Source organism: Pipistrellus kuhlii, unplaced genomic scaffold (assembly GCF_014108245.1).
Source record: "Pipistrellus kuhlii isolate mPipKuh1 unplaced genomic scaffold, mPipKuh1.p scaffold_m20_p_4, whole genome shotgun sequence".
NCBI lineage: Eukaryota > Metazoa > Chordata > Mammalia > Chiroptera > Vespertilionidae > Pipistrellus > Pipistrellus kuhlii.
Window position 1 is genome coordinate 85405238 of NW_023425540.1, and position 21433 is coordinate 85426670.

At 44.9% G+C, this 21433-nt stretch overlaps 2 protein-coding genes across 4 annotated transcripts in view; one reads left to right on the top strand and one right to left on the bottom strand.

Annotated features, from left to right (window-relative positions):
- CARHSP1 (calcium regulated heat stable protein 1) overlaps positions 1-14531 on the top strand; it is a 34542-nt gene extending 20011 nt beyond the window's left edge. Inside the window, exon 4 of the mRNA XM_036409233.2 lies at positions 14405-14531. Coding sequence (XP_036265126.1) covers positions 14405-14408 — 4 coding nt within the window. The 3' untranslated portion in view covers positions 14409-14531. The remainder of the gene's footprint in view (positions 1-14404) is intronic.
- The window catches only part of PMM2 (phosphomannomutase 2), a 33171-nt gene that overhangs the window by 5690 nt on the left and 6048 nt on the right, over positions 1-21433 (bottom strand). For 2 of the 3 annotated variants that reach the window (XM_036409227.2, XM_036409228.2), the window contains 6 exons: positions 15574-15685; positions 12803-12879; positions 12041-12132; positions 4023-4122; positions 3837-3912; positions 2598-2713 (listed from right to left, as the gene is read on the bottom strand). In XM_036409227.2, the coding sequence (XP_036265120.1) occupies positions 2598-2713; positions 3837-3912; positions 4023-4122; positions 12041-12132; positions 12803-12879; positions 15574-15685 (573 nt within the window). Of the gene's footprint in view, positions 1-2597; positions 2714-3836; positions 3913-4018; positions 4123-12040; positions 12133-12802; positions 12880-15573; positions 15686-21433 lie in introns of all 3 variants that reach the window. The other variant, XM_045571300.1, reaches the window with a different exon arrangement.

Below are 21433 nucleotides of genomic sequence, written 5' to 3' on the forward strand. Positions count from 1 at the left end.
GCCCAGGATGTCCTAAGAGCTGAGAGATGACAGCAAATGCTGCAAGATGCCCAGTGTCCGGGACCACTGCTGGTGGCCCACCAGGGCAGGCGTAGGAAATGGGAATTCGGGAGCATGCTGCTTGCTGGCAGCATGTGGCTGCTTTCTGTGTGTGACAGTGAACTGCAGCCCCTGGAATGCGAGGTAGAGCAGCTTGTGCCTGGCCATCTCCTCCCTGAGGCAAACCAGGCCTGCCCCGGTCCCTGAGCGGAACTCGGAGCTGGGTTTTCAGACCCTGGCTGCATGACTGGTGGGAAGGATGAGGGGCTTCAGAGCTGACAAGTACTCAGAAAAGCAAGGCCCAGGCCTCCTCCTTTACTCTGCTCTCTGGAGGTGCTCAAGGCAGGCGGCACCTTTGTGCGGCATCGGTCCCGTCAGAGGCTGTGTCGGGAGAGGACTCGCAGGCTGTCCTGAGCCCGGGGTGCTCGGCAGGGAAATAGCTTCTCCCTGACAGCTCTCAGCTCAGGTGCCACTTCCCTGGAAGCTGCAAAAACATTTGCTTTGATACACACAGAGAAAACGGCTTTCACAGTGTCTATCCCCGAATGTGAACAGCATTTAAAGCTGGTTTTTGACAGCTCTGTGCCTAAAGTTTTAAGAATCAACATGTTGTTAAAAGGCTTAGAGTGCTGGACTGTTCACTGCCATTTCCAGGAAACCACTGACAAGAGGATCAGAGCTGAGGGCAAAGAATGATGTGAGAGCGCTGACCAGTGCTCGTTTCAACAGCAAGAAGCTGAGATCTACAGCCGCCTCTCCTAGGGAACAGGTGAATGACTGCGCCCCCATGACAGAATGTTCTATAGCCATTAACATATAGTTTGCAGAGAAGACTCACTAACTTGGGGGAAATAAAATACGGTTTGAGAACAAAAGCAGGAAGTAAACAATGAACATGCAAGAGTCCCACACTGAGCTCCTATCTGCCGAGAGGAGAGCCTGAAGGCACATCAGAAGTGATAGGTGACTTATACTTTCTTCCCCTTCCTTTTCTCATTTTCTACAGTGAATGCATATTACTTGAGAATGAGGGGATAACCTCCATGGGATAATATCCATTTTTTTACCCTGGCCTGTGTGGCTCAGTGGCTGAGCATCAACCCATGAGCCAGGGGTCATGGTTCGATTCCGGTGAGGGCACATGCCTGGGTTTGCGGGCTCGATCACTATAGGGGGCATGCAGGAGGCAGCTGATGATGATTCTCTCTTATCATTGATGTTTCTATCTTTCCCTCTCCCTTCCTCTCTCTCAAATCAATCAAGACATTAAAAATAGTATCCATTTCTTTAAAGCAGGCAAGATTTAGGAAAACAGAACTGATGTGTGATAATGTAGCGGCTAAACAGAACAGGAAACACATTCACAAATGAAGAATTCCCAAAGGAAGTTACTATCCAACTTGCTCAAGAACCAGGGTGCATTGTGCAGTCCCACCTGGGGGCCTGGGAACACAGCAGAATGCCGTCCTCACAGAAAGGGGTTCTCTCCTGGCCGAGGGCTCTCTCCGCAGCCAGGAGGAGATGGCGAAGGACTGAAGAAGCCAGGGAGGACTGAAGAAGCTCCTAGCCATTCCTTAGATCTCAGGGTCCTTCATCAGCTACCTTCTCCCAAAGCCACTACTAAGGCACCGCTGCGTCCGGAGTGCTGGGCGCGGGATGTGATTAGACCTGGTTCTCTCTGTCATTAGGAAAAGGCTGGCTGCTCTGCCTCCTGAAAAGAACCGTGTTCCTGTGGGAATTAGAATTTCACTCGCTGGAGAGGGTTTGCTGACTGGAAAGCACACTCCTTGAAAGAGCAGGGCGTTTGTTCTGGTGCTCCCAGCTCGGGCAAGCTACTTACGCTTTCTGAACCCCAATTTCATAATTCTGAAAGGACACGAAACTGTGTATCCAGAAGTCCCTTTCATGTTGAAAGGCAGGGCCACTGGGATAGATCTCAGCTGAACAAACCAAGTATTCCAGAGGGGACCGGAGAGAGAAGGGATGAACTTCCTGTGCAGCATTTACGATGCACCTGTTGATGCAGCACGGCCCAGTACGCCTGATGGCAAGGTAACACCGAAGGGCACAGAGGGCGAGAGGAATTTAAAGGTGTTTCCGACACTCCTATACCCTGTGTGTGATGCTCAGGACTGATCCCTTACCTCCCAAATTCCAGACTCAAGAGACTGTCTCCTATCACTTAGAACCTAAATGAATGCCTCTGGGAGACAAAATACTGAGGAAAGAGAATGGCAAGGGCTCTGAAATGCAAAGAGGATTTGACAACAGCCCTGGGTCAGGTGTTCTGAGAGGCACTGGAGGAGGGCAATGTTTAATTCAAAAGCCAAACTGAAGCTCGCTGGGTTCTTACCTCCACTGAGGTGTCAGGTGTCCGAGCAGGAGGGGAGGGGGCCTTAATCACCCTAATCACCCCCTTTGGGAGGACAGAAGCATCACTCAGTTGGAGCTGGGCCGGTGGGGAATGCGTGGGTGAAGGGAAAAAAAGCCCATTTGTCCATTTCCTCCCTTCAAGCCCAAACCAAACAATGAAACCACAAAAACACTTCCATACTCACTGGCATGGTTTTGTCTCCAAAGAAATAAATGGTCTTATAGCCGTCATTTTCCACGTGTCCCAGGCAGTACCTCTTGTCCCATCCATGAGGAAAGACATCGATGCTGATCTGGCCGCCTGCCAAGGGGGAGGGGACACAGGCCGAGGTGAAAGGGAGGCTAACAACCTGTCACCGGAGCCGCTGCTTACACTCCTGCAGGGGTAGGCTCGAGAGATTCCTCCCACCTTCTGTGTTTTCCCAATGTCATCCCCCCTAAAACCTAAAAGTGGGACCCAGAGGACCCCTCAGAGCCAGGGGTGCACTGCATTTAGGTGGGTTTCAGAGAAGCATGCTGGGGGCCATGTGGTAAGAGCCCCATTCTGTGGTGCTCCTCTCCAGCTTCAACTCCTCAGCTCGGAGGCGGAGGATGCCTGGAAGTGGCTGCATACAGCTCGTCTTGCAGGACAATGAAAATCACAGGGGAGGTGATTTGCAGGCAGCTTTCACCGCAACAAAAACCCTTTCAACGCTGTGTCAGAACAATGTTCATCGCACAGTTCGAGAACACTTCAAAACCCACCATTCATCTATTATACATAGTCCCTCCCAGTCCGTCTCTCTACAACCCACACGTTCATTAGCGCTGGTAAGTGACAGGGCTTTGAGAAATGACTCATAGGCACTGACAGGGGAGACGGGCTTGCTTGAAGCATTTGACAGGCATATTCTACTAAAAAAACAAGCCTGAGGCCTGAGCGTGGGAAGGAGTCACATCAGCCACCAGAAACGGTCGTGTGCTGGTCACATCGTAGTGAACAAAGCCTGGTGAGCCTAGCCAAGGCCCCTTTCCTTTCTGGGCCTGTTTCTTGATTTGCAGAACTAACTGACCTGACGTCTAATTCGGTCTAATGTACCTAAGAGGCTCCCATCCCACCTCTGCTATGGAGCTCACTAACAGGCCTGCCTGCCCATAGGCGTGAGGGGAAGTTCTTACTCTTCATTAATATGCAAGATGCTCTTGTTTTTGACCAGGAGGAGAAATGGAGGGAGGGCTCCTGCTGGGTAAGAACTCAGAGCCCAGCCCACAGCTGGAAGCCATTACCTAGCAGGGCCAGTCCCTGCCTGGCCCATCACCCAGGAGAGTGGTTTCTCCTACAGATGGGCTGCTCCTAAGTCCTCGTGCCCACCTTCAAAGGCACTCCAACTTCAGGCATGCCCCCGCCCACCACACACACCCGGCAAAGTCTGAATACACAATACCTATGGAAAATGTGAGGCCTTTTCCTGCAAACTCTTTCTGCAGATCTGCTACAAATTTCTGTCGTATGTTTTCTTTCTGAGGAAAACAAGAAGACACCGGTTGTCCACTGTGTTGCACACGGTAATTGGGGCCACAAAGTGGCACCTCTGATCTGCCCAAACTCAGGGTGTCTCAGAAACACTCACTTTATCGAGTTCATAGAACTCAATGCGTTCTTCTTGGCTGCAGCTTCTTCCAATAGGGGACACATTTAACATCCCATTTCGGAACTCGATGAACGTACCCCTGGAGAGGAAGGGGACAGAGGCACATTATTCAATCTGGGCAACATTCTAGATGGATAGATGGACTGAAAAGCTGTGCAATTCTGAAGGCAGAGGCTGGTGTGACCCACACTCCACTGTGCGGGGCCTCCTGGCAGCCACGGGCCACATGTGGCTGAGAGTCTGGAAATTCGGCTCATCTGAACTGAGATTTCAAAGGTTTAGTAGGAAAAGGAATGTAATCAATAATTTATGTTTATGATCCTATCTAATAAGAGTAATATGCAAATTGACCGTCACTCCAACACATAAGATGGCTGACACATATGGTCAAAGATGGCTGTCCCCATGTGGACACAAGATGGCCACTATAAGATGGCCAACAAGGGAGGGCAGTTGAGAGAGATCAGGCCAGCAGGGGAGGGCAGTTAGGGGTGACCAGGCTGGCAGAGGAGAGAGGTTGGGGGCAACTGGGCCTGCAGGGAAGGGCAGTTGGAGGGGGATCCAGTCCTGTAGGGGAGAGCAGTTGTGGGAGACCAGGCCTGCAGGGAAGAGCAGTTAGGCATGATCAGGCTGGCAGAAGAGGGCAGTTAGGGGCAATCAGGCTGGCAGGGGAGCGGTTAGGGGGTGATCAGGCTGGCAGGGGAGTGGTTAGGGGGTGATCAGGCTGGCAGCAGAAGAAGTTAGGGGCAATCAGGAAGGCAGACAGGCGAGCAGTTAGGAGCCAGCAGTCCTGGATTATAGGATCAGGTAGGATCAGGCCTAAATGGGCAGCTGGACAACCCTTGAGGGGTCCCAGATCGGAGAGGGGGCAGGCTGGGCTGAGGGACACTCCCCCGTCCCCCATACACGAATTTTGTGTACCAGGCCTCTAGTGTTAAAATAATTATAGTTTGAATATATGGGACTGAATGCAACATTGAAATTAATTTCACTTGTTCCTTTGTTTTTTCTATTTTGATGTGGCTATAGAAAACCTAAACTCACATTTTATTCTGGCGTTGGGCAGAGTCTAAGTTAATAAAAACGATGACCAGCTCTCCAAGTTTCCTGAGGAGTTTGAAAATGTATGTCCCAGACAACTCTGCAGGGACCTCCTGAAGTCACTGCTTTACCAAACAACGAGGCCCAGGAAAAGGCTCTGAGGTCACCTCACCAACTCCCAGGGACTGAGGACACTTCACCCACTGGTGGGCTATTTCTGATGGGTTGATGTAACACAGAAAATGAGAACAGCCTGACCCTTTTGAAGTTACCTCAAATGAAGGGGTTTCTTAAAAAAACAACAACCACTTTCTTACTGTGTTTCCAGTTTAAATCTCAAAAAGAGTTTCTTAGAAACTCAAGTAACTGGTAAGCTATTTATTCTGACAAATGAGACCAAATTGTTTTGTGTACAGAAGTGTCTTCTGGTTCTAGCAGGGACGCCTGTGAGGCTGACTCATTCTTTCTGGACCCTCTGCTATCCCCGCCCCACAGCTCTGATGTCCAGCCAGCACCACCTGTAAATGCTGAGAGGACACAGGCTGCATGAGAGCAAGGACCCTGTCTAGCCTCAGCTGGGGCTATTGGCATCCGCTCTGGTTACCTCTGAAGGTCTTGTAAAGACCTCATGTTCCAGCTTATGCAGAAGCCATCTGCATAGTAGGAAGCAGTGAGTACTCACAAGAAGGTAAACACAGCACACTGCGACCCCAGCTCCTTTCCCCGCTGTGCCTAACTTGCACTACACCTGGAACATTTTCTCTAAAGCCCCCCACTCCGGGGGTCCTGGCGTCGGTGCAGATCAGCCATGTCCCCTACACCTTCCACATGTACAATGGGGGCGGGGGGACTGGTGACCATTCCCACGGCGACCCAGGGTCCTAAACTGTCAGAAAAAGAGCTCAATTAATTTCCCCAACTCAGGGACACAGTATTGCTCTATTCCCATGGCACAAAGGGAAGCTGACAGATCTTAGAAAGCCTTTTGTTCTAAAAATCAGGATTAAGGTGGTTTGCCTAGCATTCAACTCCACAATGAAGTCTTACTGCTACAGCTAGTCCTGCTGGGAAATGTGGGAGGCCGATCAGGCTACCTCTCAGTTCTGCCTCTTGAATTCAGCAACCATGTCACGCTAATTCAGAACTACTGCTCCGCACACGGATTTCTCCCAAGGGGACTCCTGTCTGAGGACAGGGTTCTGCTTGCCTTTTTTATCCTTCCTTAATGCTTAACGGAGAAACTGAGCTGGCCTGGGATGTAAGATATAGTCGCTTTTCATTATGGAGAATTGCTAATACACATACAAGTAGACAGAGCAGGATAACGAACACCCACGTGCCCTCACCCAGCTGCAAGCTGGGTCCACCCCGTCTCATCCTATGAGACCCTTTTGGAAAGAGAAGGTGCAGCAGAAGGTGCCCAAGTCAGTTTGGCTCAGTGGTTAGAGCATCAGCCTGCAGAATTCTGGTCAAGGGCACGTACCTCGGTTGCAGGTTCCATCCCTGGCCCAGGTCGGGGAGTGTGCGGGAGGCAACCAATCCATGTGTCTCTCTCACATTGATGTTTCTCTCCCCTCTCTTCCACTCTTTCTAAAAATCAATGGAAAAAATATCCCCAGGTGAGGAGTAACCAAAGTGCAGAATTGCTCTGAAGTTTAAATGCCATTTAAAAAATGTTTCTCACGCCGAAACTGGTTTGGCTCAATGGATAGAGCGTCGGCTTGGGGACTGAAAGGTCGCGGGTTCGATTCCGGTCAAGGGCATGTATGTACCTTGGCTGCGGGCACATCTCCAGTAGGGGGTGTGCAAGAGGCAGCTGATCGATGACTCTCTCTCATAGATGTTTCTAACTCTCTCTCTCCCTTCCTCTCTGTACAAAAATCAATAAAATATATTAATAAATAAATAAATAAAAATAAATAAAAAATGTTTCTCACATGGAGACTACACAGTATGTTATTAAATAAGGACTGGGTTACCAGAGAAATCAAGGAAGAAATTAAAAACATCCTGGCAACAAATGACAATGAAAACACAACAATCCAAAATCTATGGGACACAGCAAAAGCAGTTTTGAGAGGGAAGTTCATGTCCCTACAAACCTATTGCAAAAAACAAGAAAAAATGGTAACAAATTATCTAACTACAACTCAAAGAGTTAGAAAAAGAGCAATAAGAAAAGCCCACTGTAAGCAGAAGGAAGGAAATAACAAAAATCAGAGAGGAGATAAACGACATAGAGACCAAAAAAACAATACATAAGATCAACAAAACCAAGAGCTGGTACTTTGAAAGGATAAACAAGATAGATGAACCTCTAGCCAGGCTAACCAAGAAACAAAGAGAGAGGACTCAAACAAAATCAGAAACGAAAGAGGTGAAATAACAACAGACCCTGCCGAAATACAAAGGATTGTTACAAAATACTACGAACAACTATATCCCAACAAACTGAACAACCTGGAGGAAATGGATATATTCCTAGAAAAATACAAACTTTCAAAATTCAATCAGGAAGAACCGAAAATCTCAATAGACCAGTGACTTGGGAAGAAATTGAAACAGTCATCAAAAAGCTTCCAGCAAACAAAAGCCCAGGGCCAGATGGCTTCACAGGAGAGTTTTACCAAACATTCAAGGAAGAACTAAAACCTATCCTCCTCAGAATATTCCAAATAATTCAAGAGGAAGGAACACTTCCAAACTCCTTCTATGAAGCCAGCATCACCCTAATACCAAAACCAGATAAAGACAACTCAATGAAAGAGAATTACAGGCCAACATCCCTCATGAACATAAGATGCCAAAATCCTCAACAAAATTCTAGCAAATCGGCTCCAGCAGAATAACACAAAGATCATACACCATGACCAAGTAGGATTTATTCCAGGAATGCAAGGATGGTACAATATCTGCAAATCAATAAACGTGATACATCACATAAACAAAATGAAAGATAAAAATCATATAGTCATATCAATTGATGCAGAAAAAGCATTTGATAAAATCCAACACCCTTTCCTGATAAAAACTCTCAACAAGGTGGGAGTACAAGGATCATACCTCAACATAATAAAAGCTATATATGATAAACCCACAGCCAACATCATACTCAATGGGCAAAAACTAAAACCATTTCCTCTAAGAACAGGAACAAGACAGGGATGCCCACTATCGCCACTCCTGTTTGACATAGTACTGGAAGTACTAGCCATTGCAATTAGACAAGAAAAGGAAATAAAAGGCATCCAAATTGGAAAAGAAGAAGTAAAGTTATCCTTATTTGTAGATGACATGATATTGTACATAAAAAACCCAAAAGACTCCATTAAAAAACTAATTGACTTAATAAATGAATTTGGCAATGTAGCAGGATACAAAATTAACACCAAGAAATCCATGACATTTCTATACACCAACAGTGAAACTTCAGAAACAGAGACTAAAAAAACAATTCCATTTACCATCGCACCAAAAAAATTAAGATACCTAGGAATAAATTTAACTAAGGAAGTAAAGGACCTATTTGCGGAAAACTACACGACACTGAAAAAAGAGATAGAGGAAGAACATACCATGTTCATGGATTGGTAGAATCAACATCATCAAAATGTCCATACTTCCTAAAGCAATCTATAGGTTCAATGCACTCCCCATTAAAATACCAATGGCATATTTCACTGACCTAGAAAGTACTCTCCAAAAGTTCATTTAGAACAATAAAAGACCCCAAATAGCCACAGCAATCCTGAGAAAGAAGAGTAAAGTAAGAGGGATCTCAATACCAGACTTCAAGCTGTACTACAAAGCCACTGTTCTCAAAACAGCCTGGTACTGGCACAAGAACAGACATATAGATCAATGGAATCGAATCGAGAACCCAATCAACCCAAATCACTATGCTCAATTAATATTTGACAAAGGAGGCACGAATATACAATGGAGTCAAGACAGTCTCTTCAATAAATGGTGTTGGGAAAATTGGACAGATACATGCAAAAGAATGAAACTAGATCACTAACTTACACCATACACAAAAATAACTCAAAATGGATGCAGGACTTAAACATCAGATGGGAAACCATAAAAATACTAGAAGCATCCACAGGCAGCAAAATCTCAGGCATATGCCAAAAGAACTTCTTCACTGATACTGCTCCTAGGGCAATGGAAGCTAAAGAGAAAATAAACAAATGGGACTACATCAAAATAAAAAGCTTTTTTACAGCAAAAGAAACCATCAACAAAACAACAAGAAATACCACTGTGTGGGAGAACATATTTGCAAATGTTACCACTGATAAAAGTTTAAAAAATATATATATTTTATTGATTTTGTACAGAGAAGAAGTGAAAGAGATAGAGAGTTAGAAACATCGATGTGAGAGTGACCGATCAGCTGCCTCTTGCACACCCCCTACTAAGGATATGCCCGCAACTAAGGTACATGCCCTTGACCAGAATCGAACCCGGGTCCCTTCAGTCCCCAAGCTGACGCTCTATCCATTGAGCCAAACCGGTCTTGGCAACCACTGATAAAAGTTTAATCTCCAACATCTACAGACAGCTTATACAACTAAATAAAAGGAAGATGAATGATCCAATTAAAAAATGAGCAATAGACATAAATAGAATATTCTCAAAAGAAGATAGAAGGAAGGCCAAAAGGCACATAAAAACATGCTCAAAGTCACTAATTATCTGAGAGATGCAAATCAAAACAACAATTCGGTACCATCTCACACCTGTCAGAATGGCCAACATCAACAAATCAACAAACGACAAGTGTTGGCGAGGTTGCGGAGAAAAAGGAACCCTCGTGCACTGCTGGTGGGAATGCAGACTGGTGCAACTACTGTGGAGAACAGTGTGGAGTTTCCCAAAAAACTGAAAATGGATCTCCCATTTGACCCAGTAATCCCATTCCTAGGAATATATCCCAAGAAACTAGAAACATCAACCAGAAAGGATATATGCACCCCTATGTTCATAGCAGCACAATCTACAATAGCTAGAAACTGGAAACAGCCTAGGTGCTCATCAGCAGATGATTGGATCCAAAAACTATGGTACATCTACACAATGGAATACTATGCTGCCATAAAAAAGAAGGAATTCTCATCATTTGCAGCAACCTGGATAGAACTAGAGAACATCATGCTGAGTGAAATAAGCCAGTCAATGAAAGAGAAATACCACATGGCCTCACTCATTTATGGATATTAAAAAACATTATAAACTGACAAACCAAAAGATAGATATAAAGACAGTAAAGCAACAAGCAGACTGTAAAATTACAGCGGGGAGAGTAGGGAGATCTGGGGGAGATAAGAGATCAACCGAAGGACTTGTATATATGCATATAAGTACAACCAATGGACACAAAACTCTGGGGAGGGAGGGTATGTATGGGGGGGGGGCAATGTTAAAATATGTACACAGATAATAATTTAATAAATAAAAAAAATAGAAAAAAAAACTTAAAAAACAAAACAAAACAAAAAAAACTATGGTACATCTACACAATGGAATACTATGCTGCCATAAAAAAGAAGGAATTCTCATCATTTGCAGCAACCTGGATGGAATTGGAGAACATCATGCTGAGTGAAATAAGCCAGTCAATGAAAGAGAAACACCACATGACCTCACTCATTTATGGATAATAAAGAACATTATAAACTGATGAACCAAAAGATAGATATAGAGACAGTAAAACAACAAGCAGACTGTCAAATTACAGCGGGGAGGGTAGGGAGATCTGGGGGAGATAATAGATCAACCGAAGGACTTGTATACATGCATATAAGTACAACCAATGGACACAAAACTCTGGGGAGGGAGGATATGTACTGGAGGGGGGGACAATGTTAAAATATGTACACAGATAATAATTTAATAAAAAATGTAAAAGAGAAAAAAAATGCGATCAAATAAAAAAATTGCTGAAATTAAATAAATAAATAAATAAATAAATAAAATAAAAAATGTTTCTCCCTCTGATCATTAAGATGTTACATATAAAGTGCAGAACACTAAGAAAATGAAAAGTATTTCGAAGAAACCACCTGTACCTTCTCCACCATGATACAGCCGCTGTTAACAAGTTTTCATTTCCTGCCAATCTTTTAACTGTAGGCATGTATGTACATTTTTGTTATTTGCCCAGCCAGTGTGGCTCAGTGGTTGAGCACTGACCTATAAACCAGAAGGTCACAGTTCATTTCCCAGTCAGGGCACATGCCAGCTTGATCACCAGTGTGGGGAGTGTGATCCCCAGTGTGGGGTGTGCCAAAGGCAGCCGATCAATGATTCTCTCTCATCATTGATGTTTTTCTCTCCCTCTCCCTCTTCCTTCCTCTCTGAAAACAATATTTAAAAGTAAAAATAAATAAATAAATAAGTAAAAATAGAAATTGAGAACAGAATCCAAGAGGTAGGTCCCTAAATCCAATGCCTACAGAAGTCAGAGATGGGAGAAGTGGTCTGTGAAAGACTGGGGGTGGGGGCAGGGGAGCCTGCTATGTGGGCACCCAGTTGTCGGGTCTTCAGTTGCAACAAAAGCCTGAAATCCAGACATTCCAAAATGTGAAGTCAGACTTTTAGATGATCGCAGTTAATTCAGGTCTGGTTTCACACCGAGGGCCAAGCAAACCTGGCTGTGTGGGATTTGGTCTGTGGGCCTCCAGTTTGAGACGGCCCGGCCTGGGGTTTATGCTGCTTTTCCACACTGCTGACTCACAGGCATTTCCCCTACCCGGGGCCTCTGAAAGCATGTTGTTTTCAATTCCCATCAAGAGGACGTGCCATCATTTACATGCTCATTCTCCTATCCCTGGCTTTACAGAGGGTTCCAGGGGTTCTTTATTAAGCGCTGGGCTTTGGACTTGAAAGAGCACCAACCCACCCAATGAGATCCCTCCGCATTCCCTGGCCTCTGCTAAAAGCAAACTCACCTCTTCTTCGGGAGCTGGATTTTCGCAATGTAGCTCAGACAGTAGTTGATTAAGTCTTGGATTAGGGCCTCCCCCAAGTGCCCCTGAATACTCTAGGATAAAGACGACACCGGAGTTACTTGATCAGTGGGAGGCACTTTTAAGACGATCTTCAGCCACTGTCAGTCCAGGGCCACACGGGCTGATGTGGCAGGGCGGATGGTGCCTCCACCACCTTTTCCCTTCTTTCCCTTTGTTCTCTGGTTGTGACCGTAAGGCAAACCGCTCAGTCAAAAAGCATTTTTTACTTCATAAGTCAAGACTTTGTATTCATTATCTTTTAAATGCTTCACGGAAGGCCCACAAGCTTATTGGTGCTGCTTTTATTCAATCAAATTACACAAAATATATTTGTTTCACAGGCTTTCTCAGATATCATATTTGAACAAAATGATCTTAATACTGTCAAGAGTATTAAGTACATAGTACTTCTTAATATGCTTATAGTGACACTGCTTGTCCCAGCCTCTGCTATCATAACAGAAATATTAGATTAAGTGTCCTTAAAAAACTGTTATAAAAAATAGATAACAATTTGGAATATGTAATAGTTCCATGATTCAACATTCCAAATGTAAAAAAATACAGGGTGAAGACTTTTTCCCACCCTGTTCCTCAGCTCCCAAATATCCCTCCCCAGAGCTGGCCAGGTCAAATACTTTTCTGGAAAACATTTCACTAGTAGTAAACAGCAGTTCAGTAGTTGGATACTCAAGAACCTACCTGTTTACACAAGAATTTCCCATCTTTATATGCCACCAAGCCATTTTCTGGAAACACATAATCATATTTTTCAATCACTGCAACCAAAACAAAAGAAAACTCAGAATGCAATGAATGGCAACTTGTGTTTCTATGTCTTAACATGTATCACCAATAAAACTGCTGAACTCCAGTATGAACTCTGAGAGACTACCTCATCTTCACAGACTGGGAGAGTGAGAAAGAACTCGTTAAGTTTATTTATTTTTAAGGCTCTTCATTACATATTTAAAATATGATCACTAGGCTAGAGATGGGAGACTCGATGATAGGCCATTTCATGCCTCTGCTTTCAGCCTGCCTGTCTGTAAAGGAAAATGGAAGCCAATGACGGTTTCCAAACCTCCTGTGAATCAGCATCACAAACACGATGAAACTGTGCAGACTTCTAGGCTCTGCTTTCTGAATCACTCTGCAGGCGCCAGGCTAAAAATCAGATTTAAAAAAAAAAAAGCTCTTTAGCTGATTCTTATATGTAGTTAGATTTGGAGACTACACACCCAAATCGAAATGAATTCTCATACGTTAAGTGCTGTTAAAATGTGGATTTCCGGGCTCTGTGCTGGGGGGTATTTTAATGAACTCCCCAGGTGACTCTGACACAGGTGGGTCCTCACTTCCTTTTAGCTTGTGAATGTTTTGATTCTGTTGTTTTGACTCACTAAAAAGTACGGGCACTGTCCTACACTGACACAGAACCTCTGAGCCCGTGGGTAAATATTAAATATATGGCTAGAGGCAGAGAGGGCAATCGGGACCAGGTAGCACAGTTTCCAGGCTTAAAGTGCCTTACTGTGTTGTTTAGCGTTTCTAAGCAGAGCACCTAGAAAGAAAATTAAGGCAAAAGGAACAGAGTTTTAAAAGGAACACAGAGATTGCTCTCTATTGACCCAGGAAACACAGCCTGCTCAGATTTGGACGGTAAGGCATTACATCTAGAACAGTGGTTCCCAGCTGGGGGTGACTTTGCCTCTAGAGGACATTTGGGAATGTCTGGGGGCATTTAGATTGTTACACTGGGGGTGAGGCCAGGGACCCTGCTAAACATCTGCAGTGCACAGGACAGCCCTATGACAGAGAACTATCTGGGCCTAATATATCAAATCGAGTGATATATTAGAATTTAGCTTTTATGAAATTTAGTTATGAAATTAGCTCTTCTTAAGAGTCACAGCTGCACTGGAATGTATTCATGTCATGGGGCCTGCAGGCCTGCCTGTAAAGCAAGTTTCAAAATGCATATATATCTGCTTAAGATAACAGAGAAGGGCCTGAAGGGGAGGCTCAGTTGGTTGGAATGTCATCCTGTAAATCAAAAGATTTTGGGTTCAATTCCTGGTCAGGGCACATGCCTAAGTTTCGAGTCTGATTCCAGTCAGGGCATGTATGGGAGGCAAGCAATCGATGTTTCTCTCTCACATCCATGTTTCTCTCTCACTCTTTCTCTCTTTCTCTCTCTCTCTCCATTCATCACTCTAAAATCAATTAAATAAGAGATAACAGAAGAATGTAACCTGTTAAGCATGAAATGTACAACTCTATTCTTTTCTTTCTGCTCTTAAGATAATGTCACTGATTCCAACCCCAAGATGTCTTACAGACCTCCCCTGTTGAAGACCTGGTCAAGATGCCACCAGAAGCTTATTAAGAGTGCTGAAGCTTGTGTAAGAACTGACCATTAACACAGCCCCCTACCCTGGACTCTTTTTTTTTATTTAATATTTTTATTGATTTTTTACAGAGAGGAAGAGAGAGGGAGAGTTAGAAACATCGATGAGAGAGAAACATTGATCAGCTGCCTCCTGCACACTCTCTACTGGGGATGTGCCCACAACCAAGGTACATGCCCTTGACTGGAATCAAACCTGGGACCCTTGAGTTCGCAGGCCAACACTCTATCCCACTGAGCCAAATCGGTTTTGGCCACCCTGGACTCTTTACTCACAATTACTCATGATTTCTGCTCTATAAAACCTCTTGTCTGTAAACCATCGGGAATTCAGGTTTTCTGGCACAAGCCGCCTGGTCCCCCTGTGTAGTGCTATACAATAAACACCAATTTCTTTCACTGCACCCACATCAGAGTAATTGGCTATCTGAGTGGATGGAACTCTGCTTGGTTACAAAAACATCAACAGTGATGAAAAGGATGGTCAATTCATCTACCTTTCCACCCACTCTTTCTTATAGGCCAGACGGCCTGGAGACCCTGGGACTACGAGATGAATAATCCACTGTCCTAGTCTTCAAGACAAATTTATAACCAGACACTTTCCAATAATTGAGAGTGCTACAGCACCAGGCTGGCATTAGCAGCTCTGAACCATAATTCCCAGCCTGTAGACCTACTGAGTCAGAATCTCCAGTGAAAGCCCGTAAGAATCGCCAGCTTCCTGGGGTCCTGTGCTGGGGATTATGGTTCAGGAGAGGAGTCTGGTTGACTCATGTCTAAGGGAACTTTGGGGGACACAGAGTTAGGGCAACAGAGAGGAAGCCCCTAGACCCAGATGAATCTACTCATGTATCTGAGTACCAAGTGCTCCATCAGCAACTCCAGAAACTTATTTACCTGAAGAAAAACTGGGGAAAACAAAGACAGAGAACATGTTTCCCCAAACAAGGAAACAGGGATGAGGGTTCAGGACTAGTTATGTTACTCCATGGCTACGGGTATCAATATCGTCATAGAAGTTACTCTTTTACCAAACTGTAATTAGCAATGTATAACTCACCATCATTTCCCAGCTGCTCCTGCACTTTCTCCAAGTCCGAGCCGCCTACCACCCCGATTTTGACCTTCTGCCTCAATTTTTGTAGAAAGTCATCCATTTCTTTGGTAATTTTCTGCATTTCACAAAGGAAGATACAAGTTATGAGCCATAAAATACTCAGGAGACTAAAATTTGAAATAATAGAAACCTTACTTGCATACATGCCAATTTCCTTCCTAGGTATGTAGACAAGTCCAAATATGACAGCTATAATTTGGAGACATCAACTTTATACCAGAAAAAACTTGTTAAACTTTACTCATTTAAAACACACGCTATATTAACAGCTGTTGTGTACTGTTCCAGCTATTTTCTATGCATTTATATACTTGGCTACATGCACATACATATAGAAATAGGTCTCATTTTTTAGAAACACAAGTGGACTCAATCCACATCTTTTGCAGTGACTTGTGTTTTCATGTGATGCTCATTCCATGCCACACACAGATGCAGTATTTCCTTTCAAATGCTATGTTTATGGATTTAGGTTGTCGACTTTAAAACAAAATAACATAATCAGATTAAAGGGGAAGTTTGGATTTGGTTTATTATAATTATACAAAACAAAACAAAACAAAAAAACCTAAAAGATAACTAGATTTTTTTAGTCTTTTCTACAAAAAATGCTCCTATCTATAAAGAGTGGTTTCAATGGTAAGAGTTTATTAACACAAATCATAATGAATTTTTAAAAGTCTTATATCACCTGGCCAGTTCGGCTCAGTGACTGAGTATTGACCTATGAACCAGGAAATCACAGTTTGATATTCAGTCAGGATACATGCACAGAGTGAGGGCTCAATCTCCTGTGTGGGGCATGCAAGAGGCAGCTGATCAACGATTCTTTCTCATCAATGCTGTCTCTTTCTCTCCCTCTCTGAAATCAATAAAAACACTTTAAAAAAATGTCTTATATCATTGCTTTTAGAAATCTTAATTATACATGTATGAGGCACGGTAGTAAGAAGCTAGGAAAATTCCTTGCCAAGTGTAACAAGGGAAACTGAGACAAAATAATTAAACAAGGCCATTGATATGAGCAATGAATCACAAGGTTTTATCTTCTCTAACCAAGGACACTTAAGAACAAATGGTTTACACATTCCAGACTATCCTGGGGGCAGACTGGCCTCAGTCCTGATCCCTCTTCTATGACATTTCTAAAACATGAAACTAACCGGGAAATAATCCTGACTCCTTTATACCACATTTTGATGAATCAACATATTGAAGGACACACCTGGGAAACTAACAAATATTCTGTTAAGACCGGCCCCTAAAGATTCCCATCCAGCAAAGAAAGATAAAAAGTCTCAAGACAAGGGACCCCTGGTGCCCTCTCCCTACAGCATGCCCCTGCCTTTCTCTCCCTTTGGCATGTATCTCTGCTCTTTCTCCTAAATTGTAAAGGTGCCCGCAAGACTGCAAATAGGGAGCAGTGGGCAGTGGCAGTCCACAGGCTCGCCCCCTGAATCTGTGTCCAAGGCCCCATTTTCTCTGACTTCCCAGTGAGCTCACAGCAGCCCCACCTTGATTCACTTCTGTTGTGGCTTTTACTTCTTAGTGAGTTCCTGCAGCCCAGCGGGGCCCATTCTTTCCTAGAACATTTTTAAAAGCCGAAGCAGCCCTCTCTCCTGTTGCCTCTTTTCTCCTAAGCCCTTCCTGTTTCTCTGTCCCAGCTTTAATAAACATACTCTCAAAATCACTTGGACGCATTTGTTAAACCTTTCCGGCATGAAATCAAGAATCCACACACTACTGGCCATCCCAGGAGACCCACTCCAAACCCAGTCCCGTCCAGTAACACTTACACGGAATATCTTTCAAGCATAGTTACCAGAAATTAAAAACAAACCACTTAAGTCAACTTCAGTACATAAACATTTACAGTTAAATCCTCTTTTTCTTAAAACAATTTTTATAGTACATACATATGACTAATCAAATAGAAGGGCTTGAATGGAGTGCAATCTTTTTTCCATCTTCCAAGGGAATCTTGACCTAGCAGACAAAAATCTAGAACTGCAATAGCAGCATCGATGAGTCAATAGCCATGAAAGGAGTCCCTGAGGTCCCCAAGTGGATCGCTCCATCTTGACGTCAGAATGGGAGGAAGTGGGGAAAACTCCTTTGATTGCAAAATATTAAACATGCAATACTAATAACAGCAACATCAATACTTCCATCTTCAAACAGAAGCCTTGTACACACTAATGAGCTAAATGGTATTGTGGTCAACCATCAGACCTGTTCTGCAATGTGAATGGGTTGTAAAAGGTGCCTTTTCACTTCCAAGTGGCAGCCAGTATTTTTAACAGGAAATAAGATAAAGCTGCTTGTGACCACAACAGAATATCTAAACCATATCCAACTGCAGGACAGATCTAAAATCCTATCTAATAGAAGAGTAATATGCAAATCAACCAGCATTCTACTATACCCACAAGCCATGCCCATCAGCCAATTAGGAGAAAGTATGCAAATTAACCAAACCAAGATGGCTGCTGCCACAGAGAACAGGAGGGAGGCTTGGGTTTTCCTGGCCAGCCCAGGCCTCCACTTAAGGCTACAAAGTTTCAATTATAGAACATAAATAAATGCCAACAAAAATGGCTGCCACCACAGAGGGAGAAGAAGGCTTGGCTCCACTCCAGGCAACAAAGTTTCAATTGTATAAGATAAATAAATCCCAGATACCAGGGCCTCCACTTGGATCACTGGGGGGTGTGCCAGCCTGCAAATCACCACAGGCCCCTTGCCCAGGCTACCCCACACCCTAAGGGAACCCCAACCCTGATCCGGGACACCCTTCAGGGAAAATCAGCTGGCCCCCACCCATGCACCAGGACTCTATCCAATCTAATAAAAGAGTAATATGCAGATTGACCATCACTCCAACACACAAGATGGCTTTCCCCATGTGGTCAAAGATCCTGCCCCCATGTGGACACAAGATGACCACCACAAGATGGCCAGCAGGGGAGAGCAGTTAGGAGGGACCAGGCCTGCAAGGGAGGGCATCTGGGGACGACCAGGCCAGCAGGGGAGGGCAGTTGGAGGCCATCAGGCCAGCAGGGGAGGGCAGTTGGGGGGTGATATCCAGCCACCAGTGGAGGGTAGTTGGGGGCAATTAGGCAAGCAGGGGAGCGGTTAGGAGGCTATCAGGTTGGCAGGCAGAAGCGGTAGGGGCAATCAGACAGGCAGGCAGGTGAGCGGTTAGGAGCAAGCAGACCTGGATTGTGAGAGGAATGTCTGACTGCCAGTTTAAAGGGCCTAAACCAGCAGTTGGACATCGCTCAAGGGGTCCCAGATTGGAGAGGTGCAGGCTGGGATGAGGGACACCCCTTCCCCCCTACATGAATTTCGTGTATCTTTATATCTACTGTGTTTCCCCGAAAATAAGACATCCTCCAAAAATAGAACTTAGCGCATGGAAAAATAAGACATCCCCTGAAAATAAGATCTAGCGCATCTTTGGGAGCAAAAATTAATATAAGACACTGTCTTATTTTTGGGGAAATGGTATATATCTATATCTATCTATATATGTATATATATATTAGAGGCCCGGTGCATGAATTCGTGCATTTGTGGGGTCTGGCCAGCCTGGCCAGGGGGAGGGACATGGGAGGTTGGCTAGCCTGCCTGCTGCCTCCTGGTCTAGGGGACAATTTGCATATTAGCCTTTTATTATATAGGATATACACTGAGTGGCCAGATTATTATGCATTCGGAGATCATAATAATCTAGCTTCTCACTGTATGTATATGTATGTGTGTGTGTGTGTATCTCTTATATAATAAAAGGCTAATCTGCAAATTGATCGAATGGCAGAACGATCGGTCCCTATGATGCACACCAATCACCAGGGGGCGGACACTCAATGCAGGGGCTGCCCCCTGGTGGTCAGTGTGCTGCTCAGTCAGAAGCCGGGCTCACAGCTTGTGAGCACAGCAGCAGTGGAGGGAGCCTCTCCTGTTTTCTGTGGCAGTCCTAAGGACCCCTTGGGGGATGTCCTACTGCCGGTTTAGGCCTGCTACCCATGGGGAGCAGCATGGGGAGTGGCCTAAGCTGGCAGTTGGACATCCCTTGAGGGTCTCAAACTGCGAGAGGGTGCAGGCTGGGCTGAGGGATGCCCCGACCCCCAGTGAATGAATGTCGTGCACCAGGCCTCTAATATATATATATATATATATATATATATATATATATATATATATATATATATATATATATATATATTAAAACACCTATCTAATAAAAAGAGTAATATGCAAATTAACTACCACTCAGCTACACTCACTAACCATGCCCACTAGCCAATCAAGATTGAATATGCAAATTAACCACAAACAAGATGGCTGCAGCCACTGAGAGCAGGAGGGAGGTTTGGGTTTCCCCAGCAATGGAGGGAGCCAAGTTTTCCACACACCCAGGCCGACCCAGGCCTCCGCTTAAGGCTTCAAAGTTTCAATGATAGAAGTTAAATAAATGCCAACAGAAATGACAGCAGCCATGGAGCTGGAGAGAACAGGAGTCTAGGGTTGCCCCTGGCTATAAGGAAGCCAAGCTTTCCACACACTTTGGCCAGACCAGACCTCCACTTAAGACTACAAAGTTTCAATTATAGAACATAAATAAATGCCAACAAAAATGGCTGCCACCACAGAGGGAGAAGGCTTGGCTCCACTCCAGGCAACAAAGTTTCAATTGTATAAGATAAATAAATCCCAGATACCAGGGCCTCCACTTGGATCACTGGGGGGTGTGGCCAGCCTGCAAACCACCACAGGCCCCTAGCCCAGGCTACCCCACAACCCCAAGGAAACCCCCACCCTGATCTGGGACACCCTTCAGGGAAAATCAGCTGGCCCCCCCACCTCTATCCTATCTAATAAAAGAATAATATGCAGATTGACCATCACTCCAACACACAAGATGGCTTTCCCCATGTGGTCATAGATCCTGCCCCCATGTGGACATAAGATGACCACCACAAGATGGCCAGCAGGGGAGGGCAGTTGGGAGGGACCAGGCCTATAAGGGAGGGCAGTTGGGGCGATAAAGCCTGCAGGGGAGGGCAGTTAGGGGTGACCAGGCTGGCAGAGGAGGGAAGTTGGGGGCAAACAGGCTGGCAGGGGAGCAGTTAGACATCAATCAGGCTGGCAGAGGAGTGGTTAGACGTAGGGGTGTCGAACTCAATCAGAGAAGGGGCCAAAATCTAAAATCCAGCCTAAATCGCGGGCCGAATGGTTTACTGAACAGTCATAAACTGTCATTGTGATGGAAACGCAGTGGAGTGCAGTGATGACAGCGCGGTGCGGGCCACATTGCAAGGCCTGGAGGGACGGATTTGGCCCGCGGGCCTTGTGTTTGACACATGTGGGTTAGAGGGTGATCAGGCTGGCAGGCAGAAGCAGTTAGGGGCAATCAGGAAGGTAGGCAGGCGAGCAGGTGCGAGCCAACAATCCTGGATTGTGAGAGGGATGTCCAACTGCCCATTTAGACCTGGTGGGATCGGGTCTAAACGAGCATTTGGACATCCCTCAAGGGGTCCCAGACTGGAGACAGTGCTGGCTGGGCTGAGGGAACCCCGGGCCCCCCACCCTCCTCGTGCACAAATTTTGTGCACCAGGCCTCTAGTGTGTGTGTGTCTCTGTGTGTGTGTATTTAAATATATTTTTACTGATTTCAGAGAGGAAGGGAGGAGAGATAGAAACACCAATGATGAGACAATCTTTGATCGGATGCCTCCTGCACACCACTGGAGTTCGAGCCCTCCAACCTGACCAGAATTGAACCCAGAACACTTCAGTT